This window comes from Cuculus canorus, chromosome 1, assembly GCF_017976375.1.
Source record: "Cuculus canorus isolate bCucCan1 chromosome 1, bCucCan1.pri, whole genome shotgun sequence".
In the NCBI taxonomy this organism is placed as follows: Eukaryota; Metazoa; Chordata; class Aves; order Cuculiformes; family Cuculidae; genus Cuculus; species Cuculus canorus.
Genome location: NC_071401.1, coordinates 89,732,746 through 89,754,364, shown reverse-complemented (window position 1 = coordinate 89,754,364; position 21,619 = coordinate 89,732,746). Strand labels below are relative to the sequence as shown.

At 41.4% G+C, this 21,619-nt stretch overlaps 1 protein-coding gene across 13 annotated transcripts in view; it reads left to right on the top strand.

Moving 5' to 3' along the window:
* CASK (calcium/calmodulin dependent serine protein kinase) overlaps positions 1–10,935 on the top strand; it is a 216,263-nt gene extending 205,328 nt beyond the window's left edge. For 3 of the 13 annotated variants that reach the window (XM_054072566.1, XM_054072539.1, XM_054072520.1), the window contains 3 exons: positions 589–672; positions 2,993–3,019; positions 6,041–10,934. In XM_054072566.1, coding sequence (XP_053928541.1) covers positions 589–672; positions 2,993–3,019; positions 6,041–6,217 — 288 coding nt within the window. In that variant the 3' untranslated portion in view covers positions 6,218–10,934. Of the gene's footprint in view, positions 1–588; positions 673–2,992; positions 3,020–6,040 lie in introns of all 13 variants that reach the window. The other 10 variants (XM_054072605.1, XM_054072584.1, XM_054072572.1 and 7 more) reach the window with 7 other exon arrangements.
* The last annotated feature ends 10,684 nt before the right edge of the window (positions 10,936–21,619 follow it).

Here is a 21,619-nt window from a genome sequence, read left to right as displayed (position 1 = left end):
TCAACATTTTAATGAGAACTCTTTTCTTTTGCATAGATTTGGTTTAGGGTATTAGTGCTATTCTCCCTTTTAAAAAAACATCGCTAGGCTTATTTTTTAAAAACTTGGAACTTCTTGCATCACATTTTCATTTGTGTCAGAAAATAATAATAAAAAAGTGTTAGTAAGGAGGAGATGACAAAACATTATATTCTATTCAATATTTATTCTAAAATACAGTTAGTTCTCTTCCCTGTTTATGACATGATTGCATTTTTTATCTGATATTAATCATTCAGTTTAAATGCAAAGAGAATTCTGTTCTCTTTGAGACTGTATGCGAGGAGCCTCTTTGAAATTGCTAAAGCTTTCATTCAAAAAAAATTCACCTTTATTAAGGAGCAGTACTCCACCACAAAATATAAAATAATAATACAAAAATTTACATGTCTGTAAGTCTCGTGTAAGATCTTGACTCCAGAGCAATTAAAAACAAATACCAGTGTGGGTAAATCATATTTTTGCATCTTTTACTTGTGTGAGTAAACATATTTCATGTTGATTGTTGGGAGATTCTTCTAAATTATTTGATTTTTTTTTTTCACCTAGGCGTTGAAGGTCCTGAGAACAGCAGAGTTTGCTCCTTTTGTTGTTTTTATTGCTGCACCTACGATTACACCAGGCATTAATGAGGTATGGCATGTTGGAATCTAATGTCCTATCAGAGACAGAATTAAGAATTTATTAAGAATTAATCAAATATACACATCAGAAACTTTAATTGTTCCCTTGTCTGTAAATGGAGAGACAGAAAGACAGTTGTCAATTATTTATTTAATTGACATGAATTCATTGTCTATTAACTGATTTTTCTTGTTCAAAATATGAACTTCAAGTTGAAGGATCCACATGATGTATTCTAAAAACACGTGTTTTTATGTTGCTCCCTGCCCCAACTCAAAGATCCATTTCCAAATCCTTGCCAAATCATTAGCACAGATTACTCAGCTCTGAGTTGCAATACTAGCACTAGATTACAGCTGGCCTGAACTGAAGGCATGGGTGTGCACGACTGTGCAGTCATCCCACATTTATCTTTTAGTATTTTTCCTGTACAGCAAATGTATATCAGAAATAGGCTTGTTAATTTCAAAGACTGTTCTCTAAGAATTGGAAGCTTTAACCAAAAGTGTAATTTTTTGTGCAATAATGTTAAAGATTCAGGGAGGCCCACATCCTGAACATGTTTTTTAGCTTTTATAGAATATCTGCTCTGCAGATTGCTACTGATTTCAAATTCAATTCTGGATTTAGCTCACAACAGGCCAAATAGTATTTATTCAAACACTTTACCTGCTCAGGCCTTTTTAAACCATGATATTAATGTATTTAATTCATTGGATATGACCATGAATCCGTGCCAGATCTCTTAGACACCTCCTTGGTCACACAAAATTAAAATCGGAAGACCTGTCTCTAGATCCTGTTTCTATGGAAATGTAATTACAGTATCCCAAGTATGAAACTGTGACATCACTGCAGAGGCTTGCAGGAAAAAAAGGAACAAGACAGATGTATTTAAATGCAAATACTCTGAATTATGGTTAAAATAGCAAGTGAAAAATATTGGCCTCAAGCTGCAATTTTCTGGCAGCCTGAGGCATTCTGTTGGTTCACTGTTGCTGAAGGGAGCAGTTCTCTCTGACTTGCTTCTGGGACGTGAGTTGCCTGTCTGCACTGGCCGTGGCACTCACCAGATCCTTCAGTGAGCTACGTTAGCTCCAAGTTGGACTTTTGTCAGTTTTCAAGGAGCTCACAAAGGGTCTGACAAGCACCAATGACAAAACAAGCACCAATGACAAAACAAGCAGTGAGAGCATATAGCCAGGAAGAGAGATGGGAGGGGGAGGAAGGATCTTTTAACTTTCACAGCAGCATGTTATGTCATTTCACTGTGTCTTATAGACCCATGCCCTAGCTGGTAATTGTCATGAGCGTACAGATGAAGATCTCTAGGAACATTACAATTTGCAATGTTAGTAAAGTGCAGTGACACTTTGACTGCTGATATTGGCACATAATGTAAATCAGTACTTGAGAAAATACCAAAATTTTGTATTCTACACTGAATTTGCTTTTGTGCAAGCATATGGTGTGGCATCACTTGAAAAAATCATTCTTAGGATATGGTCAGGTGTGGTCTTAGTAGTGGTCAGGAGGCCAGGAACCCTGTGGAATTATATAATTGCCTGGGTTTGTTGCCTCAGTACCTGTGTTTCAGCTCCCAAATAGTCCCTTGGCCTCACTTTTCTGTCATTGGTACTTAACTTTTAATCTTCCAGCTGTAGAACGTAATACAGAGAAATTTGGGACAGTTCATGGAAGAAAATGTTTTCCATAGTACACTGGGGACAGAAATGTACCTTTTGCAGTACTGATGGAGAAATATTTGTGCCAAAGAAATATTGCAAGAAGCAAAGTATTATGTTCTAAATATTTGCATTCATGTGCAATGAAGAGTGTGTCTTTATTTTAAGCTCTTGTGACTAAAGTCTGCGTGCATGCAGGTATTTACTCAGGCACATGAATTGCTGAACTGGGCCCACACATACAAAGAATGCTAATTTATGGATCAATTAAATTTAAGGAAGGGGAAGGGCTGAAAATGGTAATAGCAAAAGACGTCAGCCGAGTACAGTATTCTGCTTTCCAAGGTTTACTGTGCTGCATAAAGGGAGATAGGCAAATTGTGTCTGTGTTAGCAGCCTGCAAGGCAGCAAACAAGGGTGGAGAGGTGTGTTTCATATTTCCCATTCATGCTTCCTCTTTGAAAGGTTTATTTGCATAGTGAGTATCCCTTTCTGTTTATCCTCTTATCCTACTTTGTTTATTTTACTTAGGCTTTTTGAGAACGCTTCTGTAAATGACTATCCTTTTTCCCCCCCTTATGTTTTCTGAAATTTCATCTTTGCTTTTCTTTTCATTTTCCTGCATTCATGCTAATTGTACCTAGCTGCCAAAATGGTGCAGAAAATTGCCTGTAAGTACCAGCTAGGGGCTGACAAGGTAGTCCTGGTTATTTCAGTAGTTTTAGAATGTAGATACACTCGTTCCCATTCAACATTACTCTCGCCACTGGAATAAAAATTTAATGTTAATAATGACTCTATATATCTGCGCTAAAATTATCTGCTAGTAGAAAGAAACTAGAGAGTAAAATTTCTACTCTACACCTGTACATCTGAACTTTGTGGTAAAATCAATGCAGAGGTCTGCTCTGAAAAGTATCTGGCTTGAGACACTTAAATCTATCACACAAAACACAAAATATCTCAAAAATCAAGGACCACTTACCAGGAGTTAGACAAAATATCATGCTTTCCAAATGAACGTACAGTGCACTATGGGCAGTTCTGCAACGCACGAAACCCGATTTAAATCATACAGAAAATTTACCGGAGTGTATCCACCTGTCTAATCACAAAGGAAACATAATCAGGTGATTCCTGTGCTAAAACTGGAAGGAAAGAGCATATAAAGAAGCATTGGAGCAGTTCCTCATTCCTCCACCTGTTTTCTACCTCCTGTTGCCCAGACAGCAGCACAGAGGAGTTGACAGACTCTGCTTTTTTTGATCTAAATCTCAGAGACTGAAGAGATCACTGTGCTAGCTATGATGAAGAAAAAGAGAAGATTAGGAAAATGAACTGAATTCTAGAGATAGGAAAGAGAAATGTGTTCTGTTAATGGACACACTGCATCTAGACCCCGATAAAATGCCTATTGCATGAGCTGAGGGCAGAGGAAAAAAAGGATATTCTGCTCCCAAATGTGAAATTCTTGAAGTTGTGGCCAGTCATTTGTCAAATATGTGAAAGAAGTAATGTTTTACATTTCCAAGAGGCTAGGAAATTTAGATATTCCAAAATACAACCCACTTCAGTCTCCAGTATAGTTGGATTTAGGAGCAGCCAAGGAAAGTATTAAAATATGAGTTTTTGAAGCTGTCAGTTTTGTGACATCTGTGTGTGCAACAGAAGTGTTAGCATTCATTCTTCTTTACCCACTGGTTTGCTTAAGATTTTCAGATTTTTATTTCATCAGTCCCCTGCTTTAGTGAGGAAAGTTAATTCTGATATTTGTAGCAGGTAAAGATGGCACTGATGGGCAATCTGAGTAGCAGCTAAAAAGCTACATATCAATTAACAGTTCTAAGGCTTCATGGAGGTTTTTCAGGTAGTGTTAGCCTTGTGACGCGAGATTAAAACTCTTCTAAAGGTGCAATATGTTTTTGCCAAGACTGGCTTTAAAATATAAAATTAATCTTAGCTAGATTTGTAAAGCACTGAAAAAAATCTGCTTGGCAAGTATATTTTTTTCCCTTATAGGTTAATTTAAACAGAAACTTAACTCCTCAGCTGATATAAATTAATGTTTCTTTTGGAATCTATGAATACACAGTTTGCCTAATTAGGTGTTTGGCTTAAAGACACTGGGCTATGTGAAATGTTCTACAAACATATTTAACATTAGTATTGATCCATATTGTTCACTTTGATAACAGCATAAATTAAATTTGCGTGCACTGGTATCTTCTGTGGAAGTTCCAGGCATTGCTGGTGGTGCATAATAGTCTGTACAAGGAGCATACCCTGTAGAGTGTTGCGTGTGAGAAGTATTTGTCTGGCTTTGTTTGAATGAAATTTGTAGTTATTATCAAATGAAGCTGACATTCTCCCCTCATTTGGGGCTGCAGTTTCAGGAGAGAAGCAGAACTGGTAACTTGGGTACAGAACTTCTCCTCCAAAAGTGGCTGGTTTCATAACTACGGGGAAGGAGAACTTTCTGGGTGTAGGCTGTTCCCTACAGAGGACCTGAGAGCTGCTTTTCCACAGCCACTTGTCACCATGATTACAAATATTTAGGAACTTTAAACAAATCTCTTATTAGGTAGATAACATTCTGTTCCCAGAACAATTTCTTAGGAAAACAGCTATAGACACTGCGTCTGTACTTCCTACAGCCTAAACTCTGTTATAATAAAGTGTATCCCAGTTGACTGATTAATTAGGGTGACCTTATAGATGCTACAGAGTCTATACTGTTCATATTTACTTTTGCCTCATATTTCAAACCTGTGGGATGGGAAAGAATTTATTACTTTCCTGCAGCTATTTCAAGGTTCCTGAAAGCAGCAAATTACCTCTTTTTTTTTTTAATTTCTAAGGGAATTTGCAGGGAAAGGATTCAAATTTATAATTGCTGCAGAGCCCTAGAAAGAAGCCTTTTGCAATCCCACTCTCTCAGAAAGGCAGACCTCAGCAGCGAAGCCCATCGCTGTAGTGTTGCTGGCTGCAGAGTCCTGTAGCGCACCCACAGAGCAGGATGCACTTGTTTCTGTGAGGGAATTGACACAAAGCCCTGGAAAGCACCGAGACTGGTGTCACAGGCTCTTCTTGAGTGCAGGCTGCGTGCGTGGTTCATCTTATGAATCTCACACTAAAGGATGTTGGAAATGACACACCCTGAAATAGGAACCGCAGAGTGATGCGGGGTGAGAACTTCCTTATCAGTGAATGGTTATTAAAGGAAGTAGACCCAGAAGACTGATGTTGTACGGTAAAACACTGCTGAAACCAGGAACAGCTGATGCCTGACAATATACCTTCTCTTGTTTCTTGTGTTCTTACCTGGACACAGGCCCCATAGCTCATATTTGTGCACTTTGTACGTTTTATTCACATACGGTCTCCGTTGCTCCACGTCTGTGCTGCTTTTCTAAACTTCCATTCTCTGCCTTGCTTTTTTAATGCTAGGCTTGTGTTTGGCCTCAAGTAAGTCAATAACTGAGTGCTGTTTGAATGTCAGCTTCGAGAGAGAAATTGTGCCATTTCTCCTGTGTGGTTTCCATAGATTTAGGTGGGAATCTGAACCACCCATGCCTCCCTAAAGCTTTTTTGCCCATTTCCTTCTCTGTAGCAATAGTTAGAAAGCCGTTGTAGAAGAGTACAAAAGGAGCCAACTTCTCTCTCTCTCATTTTCTTTTCTGACTGCTGCACAGGACGAATCTCTTCAGCGCCTGCAGAAGGAGTCTGAAATCTTACAGCGAACATATGCACACTACTTTGACCTAACAATTATCAACAATGAAATCGATGAAACTATCAGGCACCTGGAGGAAGCCATCGAGCTTGTGTGTACAGCCTCACAGTGGGTCCCGGTCTCCTGGGTCTACTAGACCAGTCACAATAGAATTGAAAAAAAAAAAATCTGTCATTACTGGGAACCGCCTCATACATGGAAAACCTCTTTGTTATTGACCTTGTGTCAACAGGTCTTGGCCCCTAGAGACTACCTAGATGTAGTGTGACCTAAATTTATAATTATTGTCATGTCCGAATAGATAGGAGGAGGGGAAAAAACAAATTAAACACTAATTTAAAGAGACAGTATCTTTTTTTTAATCGTTTCTCCTAAACTTTAATAAAATGTATCTTGAAATATATGTATTATTCAGTCCTTCGGAATGTTATATTTTTTGAAATCATAGCTTTTTATTTCAAGGGCCCCTAAAAACTGCACAAAATAGATGCTGCTTTCTATAATCTATTTTAATAGTAATAATAATATGATTCTGTTACCTTAACTTGGGGGTGGAACACTACATTCTTTTTAGAGTCTGATTTTATGGATTGGAATACTTTGCTTTCCTTTATTTATTTGAAATAATTAGTCTAGTGGTTATAAAACATTCATAAATTTTAAAGGCCTTTCTTCGCTTTTTTTTTTTCTAGGATAGTATTTTTAAGTACTTTTGTGTAACATCCAGATAATGTGATACTGTCTCTTTGAAGAACTCTGTAAAACTTCTAGAAATTTGAAATTGGGTCTTGACTCTTAATGCATGTGGACAGTCGCAAGCGTTCATGCCGTTGGTGTATCTGTGTTGAAAAAAACTGTATTCTACAGCAAAGTACATTCCGTTCATGGGAACACGTACCCAAGGGAATAAAGTAAAATATTATTCTGACTAAGTTGTAAACCTATGCACATCCCTTGCATTTTGGGCAACTTTATAAAAAAGAAAAAACCTGATTTTTATTAATAATAATCATGTAGTGAAATGTGTTTGTAATTTTGTCTCAATTTAATTTGTTGTAAGGTGGGAGGGGGCAATTACTGGTTTCACCATTTCAGATCTGTGTTGTCTGAGAGTATTAACGTTTTAATTAAGTTTAAGCAAAGAAATGCTGATTTTTAATATGTATGTAATTGTTTAAAAATGCACACATTTTAAAAGAAAATACTGTGCAATGAAGAAACCAGTTTAGGCATTGCGATAAACTGACTATTCCAAAACACTCATCTACAACAGCCCTGTAAATTCCTTTCAAAATGGTAATTGACTTTCCAGTCTGACCAATTTTTTTTATTTTAAATATACTTCCTTTTATGTGTTCAACAATTAAATGCTTTTGGGTCCTTCATTTCATCGCAGGGAGTTTCAAGAACAAATCAGTGACTCTTGCAGTGAGAAAAGGTTTCTTAAAGTCTGTTAAGGGAAGGCCCTGGTAGGGGCACAGCCTGTAGTCCATTCCAGGAGCTCTCTTCCAGCTGTTCAAGCACCAGTTGAACTAATTTAGATTAGAGCAGAGCCAAGAAAGAGCATTTAATCATGTACAGACCTGGCATTTTGTTTCTCTTCTTCATGCTTTCTCTGATTCAGATGGCTTGCTATTTTTTTTCTGAAAATGGTTAACAGCAAGCATTGCCACCAAGAGGTGTTCCTTAAAATTATTTCTCTTAAAAGCTTGATTGACTGTGTGGCTGCATCGTGTGACGTTTAGTCTTTATACTAAAATGATAACAATGTTCTCAAAGGATTTGTCCTCAAAGTTGAACTATCAGCTGTAATTGATCTGTGGGCTGTTGCAGTTGTTTGGGACCACTGTACATGTCACCAGAAAAGGTCTCATGGTTGAACCCTTATCATAGGTGTAATTAACATAAAGTACATAGGTTGCTACTTTACTCCTGCCTACTTCTAATGCAGGTCAGGTGGTCAAATCTCTGTCCTTCTTGTGAAATCCTTGGGTGAAGTCTAGGTCCAGCTGCATATCCCAGCCAGCCAGGTCAGGCAAGGTGTTTATGTTGTGCAGCGTTCCCAGCACAGCTTGCAGCCTGTAGCACAAAAGGGAACTTGATCCATGGCTTTACCCCACCTGCTGAATCCACGTATGCTACAGCTGCAATCACAGTTGTGTGACTGAGTCCCAAAACATCAACTGTAACCAAGTTCCTTGAGTCTGTAGTTTGTGGAATGTTGCAAACCAGCCAATGAGAAACTACCTGTGTGGGCCTCGTGTAAGCAAGCCAGCAAGCAAGAGGGAGCTTATTGGAGTAGGAGTAATAGCAGCTGCTTGTCTGTTTTGAATTTAGCCCCTGCAAAAGGGGATAGGTACAAGCTGTGAACTATTTAGTAAGAGGTAATTTTTCAAGTAGTTGTGCCGTGTCATTTTAGTCCTGGATGAACCTTAGCAGGTCTTCCTGTAGATTGTCTCTTGCAATGGTAGTATTACACACTAGCTGAGCTCATTAAAGTGATAGGTTCGTTCACGCTCAAAACTACCTCTTTTCCCAGTAAAGCACAAAGATGAGAAGACCTACTGAAAATCAAGCAGTGGAGTGTTTCTGATGTTAGAAATACAAACTACTTCTCTGGTAAGCATATCTGACTTCAGTGACACATTCTTCATCTCACATGTTTACGACATTAAACAGGTAAAGTAATTTGGCCAATTGAGGTATAGTCCTTCATAGGTGTTTTGACTACACACTTTTGACTCTGTTAATGTGAATTTTTTGGAGTTTCTGTGTACCCAGCCTATTAGGAAAGAAAACTTGTAAGGCCCATGAGGGTGCTTCTGCCTTATGTAGATGAGAATAGGTAGTGATTTAATGTAACTAATGTGCTTTTCTTCTCAAGTGGAGCTACTATTCAGTTAATATTACACAATAGAAAAAGTAACTTGGAGAGCTTTGGGTCTTTTATTCTCACTGTACAGCCTTTTATCAAGAGATAAAAACCTTAAAGTGCATCAGTTAGTGTACTGACCTGCCTCCTCTTTACCACAGACTGTTTTCCTTATAGGAACCTACAGTAGCAAAAGATTAACTTGGAACACTCCTAGGCTTTAAGTACAGCTGAACCACGCAGCCCAGTGAGCTCCATGAACCGGTTTCAGCACAGTCCCAGGAAGCATAGAGCAAGCCCAGAACTACTCAGTCTACCCGATCCACACCTCCTCTGCCTCCTGGCCAAACCCTTCTGATGCATCTCTGTTATTTCTGTGGTACGTAGAGGGCAAAAGGCTGCCATAAATTCAGCTGGAAGCTTCGCTTGCATAGGGAAGGAAAGACTCATGCAGATGCAGAGCTAATGTTATGATTTTTTTTATTTCAATCTTCAACTGGAGAAGGATCCTCCTAGTACTGTAAATATCACTGCATAATTTAGAGCACCCCTTGGACTTCTCTAAATTTATGCTGAATGTGACCTCAGAAGCAGCCCTGGGATTGGGAAGAAACAAATATTTCTGTTTGCCCCTTTTATACTTTATTTTTGTACAGGGGCTCATAGATTTGTAAAAAAAAACTTGATCTTACCAGTATGCTGCCTCTCAGTCTGACTGATGCCTGTGATTTCAAGGTGTTAAGTTGGTCCAATAAATGTTCATTAACCTCTGCTTCCATTTACTTAATAAAACTACACTAGGTTATTCAATGTCTCAGAGTGGTAAGATTATTGCATGGAAATGGTAACCTAGTTTAGACAATGCTCTCCACTGTCAGGCAACCCAAAGCGTGCATCTATTTACAACAGAGGGATGGTTTTAATCTCATCACCAAAACGTATGGAATTCTTCCGTACATCTTAGCGTTGGTTTTCTTTTTATTTGATTTGGGTCAAGGAAGATGCTGTGCCACTAGCCTCTAAGTAAAAATATCACTACCTACTTCAGAAACTCCATTAGCAAGGTTAGTTAGTTGATTTTGAAAGGACAACCTGACAGGTCTACTTTGGAAGGGTTTTAGTGCCAGCACTTTGGGGGTTCCACTCTGCCATCATTGTCTTGTTGTGATTTTAAATGATCAAGATTTCAGGTAGAAAAGAAAAAGCTTTAGTTTTCTTGTGTATGTGTGTTGCTGTGATCAATGTTTTCCCTTTGGCTGTAATTTGGAGTACTCCTTCAGTGTGATACTAATTCATTGAAAGAATGGAAGGACTGCCAATAGTTTCAAGAAGCTTTGGCTTTCAGTCTAGCCGTGTACTTTCATTAATATATTTTCATTGTTAAAGCAATTAGCTTAAAAGTAGAGATCACTGAGGGTATTTTTGCTGTCTACTTTCTCATTCCTGCTTTCTGTCCTAGCTGTGGAACAAATGGGTTGCTTTGTAGGCTCAGATGCTGTGTGGAGTTCTCGTACTGAGTCTCACGCTAGAAAGGACCTTTTAGGATCCACACAGCAATGAGGTCCTTTCTACCGGAGTCTCATAAGCTCTGTTCTTGGTTACATGCAGAACATGTTACCAATTGCTGCTCAGGATGGTATGTGAGACAAAATCCTAGAGACTCTTGGCGTCAGGATCTGTGACTGTTGTTGTCTCCTGAAATAGAGACTAACCTTGTCCAGGACAGACACATCCAATAGTCACTGTGTAGGAAAGTTTGCATTTGCTGGGGAATTTCTGCCTGTGAGCAGAGCCCCAGGTCACAAGACTGCTAAAGCAGAGAACTTTTGAGAGTTTTTGGCCCTAGTCTAGAGTAACAGTCAACAACAAAAGCTGAAAACTTAAAATGCAACAGAAAACATGTTGCTCAATAAAATTAAGTGCCCATCTGAATACAGGAGATCAGACAAGGTGATTGTAAGTTACCGAATTCAATCCACAGAGCAAGGCAGTTCAAACTAAGGTTTTAGTTGCCATGGTTTCTAACTCTTGTCATTGGAAGATCCCTGAAACTTAAAGTAATCCATATGCTCTCTTGAAGAGTTCTTGCCCAACCTGATTTGGATGTATAGGGTACCTGTCAATAGAAATGAAACATTAGGATTGAGCAAACAAAAAGGAAGATAAGTTGCCTGCAGAAAAAATAATTAGTCAAAGGCTTGGGAACAAAGCAGCTTTGGGAATATGTGCACTGTGATTGACCTCAGGAGTTACCTGCTGTGCAAGATGGGGTAAGTCACTTCCCTTCACCCTATAAGTCCTCTTCTGCATTGTTACTTGCCGACTGTTTAGGCTGTAAGCTGCAAGGATAAGGATCTGATCCTTACCACGTGTTTTAGAGTGTCAAGCATAAGGGAAGGCTACGAGATGATATCAGAATTTACAGTTGCTAACAACTCTTCCAGAGCTTAAAGCTGACAGTGAGGCTGAACAGTCCCCAGCCCCTGAGAAGCATCTGCAGAATGTGGCCCATGTAAAAAAACGGGGGGTTGTTGCTGATTTTACCCCATCACAGTAATACTCAGTGGTGTTCAAATCTGGGTTTCAATAGGAGCTGAAGATACAGCCGTGAGTCAGGACAGGTAGCTTTCCGTTGTGAGGTGTATGTATGCAAGTATATAAATTGGAGACATTTAACACTAACAACCTTTTTTTAATACAAAGCTGCACAAGCAGCGTCCTGTCTAAGAACTTCCATTAGCCGAAGACTAAGAAACAAGAAATTCCCAGAACTAGAAGAAAGGAGGAGGTTTTTCTTGGCTCAGGATGAGCACTCATCAGGAAGGCTTCGCTGTGCCAAGGCAACTGCTCACAGAGTTTAAACTGAGGGAGTTCACAGTCTGTGGGACATAGGTAACCTTACATCTGTTTTCTTGCATCAGTTCCTGTTTTGACTTAGTCATAATGGTTGTCAGACATTGCTGAGGACCCACCATAGACAAGGTCTGAGCCAAGAACTGGGAAATCCATCTCCACTCTTAAAAGCAACAGCTGGGAGGGAGAAAGTAGAAAAGTCTCATGAATCAAAGTAGTGGGCCTCCTCATCCCCAGCGGATCCTCTATTGAAGGTCATTGTGCCGTGTGGCACAGAGCAGAGATGCCTCAGTCCTCTCTAGAATTTGTGATCGTTTGCATCCTACACTGCCCATGATCTGTGCAGCATTGGTTAACTGGTTTGCTCATGGATGCTTTAAAAGAAGACAAAGTTTCAAAGCTCCCACAAGATCACTGTCTAGGTCTCTCCATCTAAACAAGACTTGCCACCTTCTAGGTCTCCCTTCTAAACAAAGCCAGTCTTTTCAGTCCTGGCTAAAGAGAAATCTTAGTTCCATGACACATCTCATTTAATTCTGTCATCAAACTTTATTGCTGCTATGTCTTTTCTGAGGTGGAAAGATATAAGCTGGACATATTCCAGATCAGGATGTACTAACAAAAGGCATAATAGTCTATTGGATTATTATTTGCTGTTTTTCCTGTTGCAATCTTTGTTACTTAAAGCATTTTGTTCAGTTTATTAGTTGATCTACCAGCCCTTCACAGCAATTCTCAGGTCTGCCTTTCCACAAGAGCCCAGCCACGCCTGCGAGAATTCATGTTGTGTCTTCTGATATGTATCCCCTTACACATGTCAACATATATTTTATCTATCACATTGCTCCAAATTACCTTGCTTTCAAGTGATTTGGAATTCATCAAAACCTAATTTAAGCTTTACTGGCCTAAAAAAACTGCATCTGCAAATTTCAGTGCTACTTTTTGCCTATTAAAATAATCAATCACCTGTTTCAGCACAGATATTTACAACAAGCTTCGTCTGATTGCAAGTTTATTATTTATTTCTGTGCTTTGCCTTCTGACTATTTGTCAGTCTCATATATCAAGAAAGTGCCTGTCACGTAGTGTCTGATATATATCTTATTGTCACAGCACGTAGAAACATAATCATTCAGCTTGGTGAGGAATTGCTACTGCCAACTCCATCCCAATTTATATGCACACAGCCAGTTGTCCTTTGTTACTGATTTATCATGTTTGCCCACTTGCTTACTCCTGGCACTATGCACTCAGCTTTGTTTTCCCCATCAAAAGCCCAGAAGTAAAATCCCACTGAACTATATGTATTTTTACACCTGCCCACATGACATACTTTGCACCCAGCAAATCCTCACCCACCAGGTACTTGGTGTTTCCTTGCTTGCAGTGAGGAAACCTTGCTTGGCCCTTGTCTGCCCTCACAAAGGCCAAGCCTCTCTAGACTTCTCCATCCTCCTCGGTATCCTGCCCACAAGTCAGCCCTCAGTCTAAGCAAATTAGATCAAGCTCTGCTGCTTCTCTGCTGCTTCGCCTGCCACTCAGCTCCTGCGCAGGGCAAACGTGAGGGCTGTACACAGCCACAAGGATGGTGATGAGCAGAGGTTATGGAGGAGGCAAGGTAGCTCTGCAGGCAAGGAGCAGCAACCAGCCCGCAGCGGGGTGCGCGGGGAGCCCTGGCTGCTGCACTCTGCCTCGCCTTGGCTCCTGCCAGTCCCACACTTCGCTTGCTTCACAGCCGCTCACAGCTCACCCTTCACCAGAAGTTAACAGCCTGTGAGTGTAGCCCTTTGCCACAATGCTCCAAGACAAGATTTTCAGAGTAGTGAGGTCCATCTATGTCCACACGGCTGCTAAAACCCATGCTATACTACGGATCTATCCTCTCCGTGGAACTATACTCTCCATCGCCATTGCTACTGACAGCTCAGGAACCAATTTCCCATGTTCCCATTCCCCAAGAGCCAGTTCAGGAACCCAGTTTTATCCAAAACTAACCCAGGGACAGTGGTTCCTAATCCAGCTGTGCACAGCTGTGCTTATAGTAGCAGTAGCCCAGGAGAGGGAGAAAAGGACCTCTACCTGAGATGCCCACCTCATTTGGGCTACAGTGCAGGTCGGGGCTGTGGTGGTTTGAAGGTCCCTACAGATCCCACACAACCACAGCTCTGTGTGGTTTGAGTCCACACAAGCTCCTCCTTTCTTACTAGACCAAGGCACATCTTGGCCCTGTTGCAGCTGAAGCCAGAAAACTCCCAGCAGTCGTTTTCATAGTACGTGGTCAGATCTGATCAGTTGTTAAATATTTACTCGTTGCTCAGCATTTTAATTAAAGTACAAAAGTAACCAACTCATAGGCTGCTCATGTGTTGTTTCAGAGGAGATGCAAGAGGAGATGGACGAGCTGCAAAGACGTCATCTTCAAAAAAAAAAAAGCTGGTTGCACTATATAGGGCCAATGACAAGTGCTAATGATCATAGAGTGGTTTGAGGTAGAGGGGATTTTTTACAGGTCATCTAGGCCAATCCTCCTGCAAAGAGCAGGGACATCTTCAACTCGATCAGGTTGCTTAGAGCCCCATCCAGCCTGTCCTAGTGTGTTTCCAGGGATGGGGCATCTACTACCTTCACAGTGTTTTTCCTAATATCTAGTCTAAACCTCTTTTCGTTTAAAACCATTATCCCTTGTTCTATTGCTACAGGCCCTGCTAAAAGTCAGAATAAGAATGTTTTGCAGTGTGTCTTAAACTACAGTGTGGGGACTATTGTGCTGAAGTGTTTCTTAAATCAAATTGTTAATTTAATTAGGTCCTGAAAAAGAGACCTTTATCCTCTATCTATTTGGGTGGAGGAAAGGAAGGAACAATAGAGTATAAGTCATGTACTGGAACCACAAGTTAGAGTTGTTAGGATCAGTAGAAACGGAGTATAAGTCAATGTTTGTATACTTTTCAGATGCACCTACAATTACTCAGCGTGGTCAAGTATTGATGCTGATTTGTTTCCCTGTTTCAAAAATGGGTATGTTTGTAGTTGTGCTGTCGATGTTGCCCTGCATTGTGTGTCTGCTGCGAAGGGCCCCGCAGCAGACGACAGAGGCAATCATTAACAGGCAATTTTGTTTAGCACAAATACAAAAAGGGGGAATAGTAGGGTCCAGAGCGGGCTGAGGACCCCTGTACCTTCATACCAAATCCATGCTGTCATGAGTAGATCATACAGTGCCAACCAGCAACTGAGTTCTCACCTTTCCAATTGATCTTATCCTCCTTTCAAATATAGCAATTGCATTTTCTTCTTCTTTCCTCCGGTGCAGCCCACTTACACCCAGCCTGTTGAAGGGAACAACATAGATGTTGAAGGGAAATAGCTGAGCTCCTAACCATCAAAAAAGGGAGGGAGCAGCTGTTCTTTTTAACTTGGACATTTCAGTGATCCAGTTTCAAGCACAGCCAGCCCTGCTGCAGCAGCACAACAAGGGCACAGGCAAGTTTTGGCTTGGAACAGGAACAAGAAATTGCGAATGGGGAAAGAGGTCAAAGGGAGCAGAAGAAGGACCTCTTAAGCTTGTCCTATTGCAAAACTACAGCCACACCAAGGGGCTCCTGTCACAGGTAAAACTCCCTGTCATAGATGCTAACAAGCACAAAACCAAATCAGCTGATAATCCCAAAAGCAAATAAGTAGGTTATGCACATAGAGGAAACCATGGGGTGGGTGAGTATAGTAAAGCTGATGGAAGTTTTAGGTATTTTTAAATTGCCTTGGGTTTCTTTGTATGGAATAGAAGATTTATGTTGTACAAGTTAAGAATTAATTCTAAATCCATCCTTAAAAGACAGAGAGATGAAGAGGGAAGTATAATAAAAATCAAAGGATGTGGTAAAGGTCAAAGATGTGAAAAACTGCAGAAGTAATGAACTTTTCGCAAGGCTAAAACTAACCACAGACTACAAGATCAGACTGGTTCAACTAACCACACGATCAACAGCATTAGGCTTTGGACAAGATCTACTCTGTCCAGAAATATCTACTTGCCATATTTGAATTCAGCTTTATGTTAGAGTTTAAAAGACCAGCTTTGCTCCAGCCTTCCGATGCTGATTTTCTGCATGTTAAGCTTTCAACCTATAGTTGCTGCTTCATTAGAGCCCGTCCAACAGCTGTCCACTCGCTGGAGTCCCCTGACACTGTTGTATCTTAGACCTTATGAATTTTCAGTATTAACTTTATTTTGTTATGTTTAAAAAAATAACTGCATATTTTTCTTTAAAGTAATACTTGTGATGCTTTTCCCTTTTTTTTTCCTTTTTTTAATTCATGGTCTTTATTCCATGGTTAACATTTTCCACAAGGCTCTTTGAAAGTGTTTTGGAGGTCACTGCAGCATTCTTCAACTCCACAGATCCTTATCAGGTGGGATCTCTATCTATTTGGGTGGAGGAAAGGAAGGAACAATGAAGTGTTTGTGTGACAAACCCATACCTTGACTCTCCAAAAACAGACATGTAGAAAGGTATGCTTGATGTAACTAGAAAGTATTTTTTTCTTACCCAAACTAGCCCCATCTTCTGAACTTCACTCTGGGGCAGCAGTGATCATTACAGGCTATTTTCTTTTAAGACTTCATATACTCTGAAGGAGGACCAGCACTTTTCTGAAGTAGGAAACTTTAACTCAGTTGATTTGGTTCCTCTTGAATTGGTGACCATAAAAATTATCAAGTGGAAACTCAATTTTTTTGTAAGATTTAGCAGCCAGATGTCATAAAGACAAGAATTAGCTAAAATATACAACAATCCACTTCAAAACTGGCAATGAAGTTCTCAAGTCTCTGCTGGCCTGCATCTGCTGCAAACGTTATTTTTATTTACATTGATTCTTCTTACCCTGGACTTCATATTTCTTTCTAAATCAGAAGAACAGTGTAAGATTCCACAAGATAAGAAAAATAACTGATAGCTATATTTCACAGGAGGTTACTGGCTGTATCCATAAATTTAAAGTGAAGAAAAGGGAATTAAAGCCAATGTTCATGTTCAAGTATGACCCCTGGGAATGCAGCACGGGGACAGAATTCTGAGGCCAAGTGATGATATCCATATCCAGCATGAGATCGTTTCTTTTTTCTATTTACTTTGACAACTTCTCCTTTGTTATTTGCCAGCAATGGTCATAGGGCATAGATTACAGTTGCACTATTGAAGAGCTCTGTGTTAGCACACGATGGGCACAACTGAAGAATGGCTGCATCACCCTCCCAGATATAGCTTTGCTGAAAATGTTCATAGTTAGTCCATACAGACACTGTTTTGGCAGATTTTTTAAGCATTTTTCCATGCCTACCAGATCACAGGCAGTCAGTGTAATGAAAAACCAAGCAACCGGTTAAAAAAAATAAATCCTTGCTTTCCTTTCAGGTAGTTGTAGACAGTGATAAGGTCTATCCTCAGCCTCTTTTTCTCTAGGATAAGCAACCCTAGTTCCCTCAGCTGCTCCTCATAAGACTTGTTCTCCAGACTCTTCACCAGTTTCATTGCCCTCCTCTGGACACACTCCAGCACCTCAACATCTTTCTTGCAGGGAGGGGCCCAAAACCGAACACAGTATTTGAGCTGCAGCCTCGCCAGTGCCAAGTACAGGGAGACAATTGCTTCCCTGCTCCTACTAGCCAGGATGCTGTTGGCCTTCTTGGCCACCTGGGCACACTGCTGGCTCACGTTCAGCCAGCTGTCAAACAGTGCCTTCACACCCTTTTCCACCAGACATCTTTCCAGCCATTTGTCCCCAAGCCTGTAGTGTTGCATGACGTTGTTGCGGACCAAGGGCAGGACCCAGCACTTGGCCTTGTTGAACCCCATACAGTTGGCCCATCAATCCAGCCCATCCAGATCCCTCTGTGGAGCCTCCCTACCATTCAAGCTCATCAAAACTCCTACTCAACTTGGTGTTATCTGTTATCTGCAAACTTACTGAGAGTGCACTAGATCCCAACATCCAAAGTATTAATAAAGTTATTAATCTTTATTATGGGAGTGGAACAGAGCTGGGAAATATTTAAGGAAGCTTTCCATAAAGCACAAGAGTGTTCAGTCCTCATATGTAGAAAATCAGGCAGGAAAGGGAAGAGGCCAGAATGGCTGAATCGAGACCTGCTGGTTAAACTAAAAAAGAAGGGGGAACTGCACAGGCAGTGCAAGCAGGGACAGGTAACCTGGGACATGTATAGGGACACTGCCCAGTTGTGTAGGGATGAAGTCAGGAAGGCCAAGGTGCAACTGGAGCTGAACTTGGCAAGGGAACTAAAGACTAACAAGAAGGGCTTCTACAGGTGCAGCAATCAGAAGACGAAGGTCAAAGAGAAGGTACCCCCACTGATGGCTGGAAGTGGTGACCATGTGTCAACAGATGAGGAGAAGGTTGAGGTACTTAAGAAAGGTACTTAACAACTTTTTTTGCCTCAGTTTTCACTGATAACCACTCTCCTCACCACTCCTGGGTCATGGGACAGCAAGATGGTGACCAGGGGAGTAAACCCCCTCCCACAGTAGAAGAGGTTCGTGACCACCTGAGGGACCTGAACATATATAAATCTATGGGACCTGATAAGATGCATCCTGGAGTCCTGAGGGAATTGGCAGATGTGGTTGCCAAGCCACCACATGATATTTAAAAAGTCATGGCAGTCAGGAGAGGTCCCTGGTGACTGGAAGAAGGGCAACATTGGGCCCATTTTTTAAAAGAGTAGAAAAGATGACCCTGAGAACTACCAACCTGTCAGCCTCACCTTTGTGCCTGGGAAGGGCATGAAACAGACCCTCCTAGAAGCTATGCTAAAGCACATGGAGGATAGGGAGGTAATTAATGGCAGCCACCATGGCTTCATCAGGGGCAAATCCTGTATGACCAACTTAGTGGCTTTCTATGATGGGGTAACCACAGCAGTGGACATGGGTAAACCAACAAATGTGATCTATCTGGACTTCTGTAAAGCCTTTGACACGATCCCCCAACACCCTTCTCTCTAAACTGGAGATATGGATTCGATGGGTGAACGGTACAGTGGATAAGCAACTGGTTGGATGGTCGTATTCAAAGAGTAGTGGTCAATGGCTCAAAGTCCAGATGGAGATCTGTGACGAGTGGTGTCCCTCAGGGGTCTGTACTGGGACTGGTGCTGTTCAATACCTTTATCAATGATATCGACAGCGAAGTCGAGTGCACCTTCAGAGGGACGTGGACACACTGGAGAAGTGGGGCTGTGAGAACCTCATGAGGTTCAACAAGGCCAAGTGTAAGGTCCTGCACCTGGGTTGGGGCAATCCCCATTTTCAGTACATGATGGGAGATGATGTGATTGAGAGCAGCCCTGCAGAGAAGGGCTTGATGAGAAGATGAGATGCGAGCTGGCAATGTGCACTCACAGCCCAGAAGGCCAACTCTATCCTGGGCTGCATGAAAAGAAGTGCGGCCAGCAGGACGAGGGAGGTGATTCTGCCCCTCTGTTCCTTTCTTGTTAGACCTCATCTGGAATACTGTGTCCAGTTCTGGAATTCTCAACATAAGAAGGATATGGAGCCTTTGGAATGGGTCCAGAGGAGGGCTACAAAGATGATGAGAGGGCTGGAGCACCTTCCCTACAAGGACAGGCTGAGAGAGTTGGTGTTGTTCAGCCTGGAGAAGAAAAGGCTCCGAGGACCTCTTATAGCAACCTTCCAGTACTTGAAGGGGCCCTACAGGAAAGCTGGAGAGGGGCTATTCAGAAAGGCTTGTGGTGACAGGACAATGGGGACACATGTAGAAACTGGAGAAGGGCAGATTTAGGCTGGACATTAGGAAGAATTTCTTCACCATGAGAGTGGTGAGGCACTGGAACAGGTTGCCCAGGGAAATTGTGCATGTGCACTCCCTGGAGGAGTTCAAGGCCAGGTTGGATGGGGCCTTGGGCAGCCTCATCTAGTGGGAGGTGTCCCTTCCTGTGGTAGGGAGGTTGGAACTGGATGACCTTTGTGGTCCCTTCCAACCCTAACTATTCTATGATTCTATGATTTTATGATTCTATGATATTAAACAGAACTGGCTCCAGTACTTAGCACTGGGGATCATTACTTGTAACTGGCCACCAACTGGATTTAACTCCATTCACCGCAACTCTCTGGGCCTGGCCATGCAGGCATTTTTTACCCATCAAAGAGCAGACCTGTCTAAGGCATGAGCTGCCACCTTCTCTAGGAGAATGCTGTAGGAAACTGTTTTAAAAGCTTTACTAAAGCTCATGGGGATGGGTACCCGGAGAACAACTGGTCTTAGTAATAAAGACTGTGGCATAAAAGGCATTAAGTACCTCAGCCTTTTCCTCTTTGCTACATTGCTACTATGTTCTCCCCCACACCCAATAAAGACTACAGATTCTCCTCAGCCTTCCTTTTGCTGCTAATGAATTTCTAGACCCATTTTTTATTGTCCTTTACTGCAGTAGCCAGATTAAGTTCTGGTTGGGCTCTGGCCCTTCTAATTTTCTCCCTACATAACCTCACAGCATCTTTGTAGTCCTGCTGAGTTGCCTGCCCCTTCTTCCAAGGATCATAAACACTACTTTTTTCCTTCTGGACTGAGTGTTCACGTGCCATATGCTCTGTATCACTGGAAATGCATGTTGCTGATCTGTCAGCTCATAGGAAAGAGCAGAACTTCAGAGCTGGAGAGCATGAAGTCTGTCTGCGTTACTGCAGGGAAGCTGAAAGCCCACTACCTGCAGCATGATGCCAGGCACGAACAGCTCTATTAGAGCAGCACAGGGAAAGATTTCTGGGGCAAGAAGTTAGGGTATTTGACTACAACAGACATGTAAATCATTAATGCCCAAGGTAACTGGCCTTATTATAATACACAGTAAAAGAGGATAAATAATTCCCTTGTCCATCACGTGACGGTGCAGTTTCTTCAGAAACCTACATTTCAAGGTGTTTCACATTCATATATGCCACAAATTAATTCGAAAGCCATGATCAACAATTGCACAGCAAGACAATCCTGTGTTTTAATGTATTTCAGCACAGGAAAAGAAAAAGTGGGTTATAAAACCAATAAAAACTCATGAGGCGTTTGTTCTTATAGGAAGTGAAATACAACTGTCTGTGCCCAATGTCCTACCATCTGCACCAAGACTATTGATAAACCTTCCCTGACAGGATGAAATACTGCTCCTGTAAAGGCATCTTTAACATAATATGCCTTTACAGCATTGGGCTGGACTGGGTTTGAGAAGCAGTCTTTTATAATACACAGATGAATTTAGCACTTAAGAAGATTAAAGGATTCATAAATAGCCTGGAAATCCAAACTCATCGAATTTAGTTCACGGAACAGGTCAAATAGGCATTTATCAAACCATCTGGCATCTTTCTTCCCTAGGGAAAAAAAACTGTGGTCTAGCTATGGATAGCTGAGGAGCCATTGCCACAGCGTGGGGTTGGTTTGCCCTATGCTCAGCTTTCCTCTAGAAATCACTGGTGCTACTTCAAAAGCAGTAGATCTTTTTGAACAGAGTGCTGCAGACCAAAGCAGGCTGCCCCAAGGCATGTCTTGAAACCACTGGAGTTGCTGCTTTTTTGGTGGCAAAATATACAGGCGAAAATAAAAGTAGCAGCTTCCCTGTTTCCCATAGCCACTGTTCCAGTAGTTCAGGAGTGCACAGTTTGCAAGTGAGCTGATGCTGGCTTTCTCCAGAGCTGTTTACCCTATGGGCTGTGAGTCCATTTGTGGGGTTGTTCACAGACGTGCTGGTGTGTCAGTGCTGCTTGAGGCGAAGCG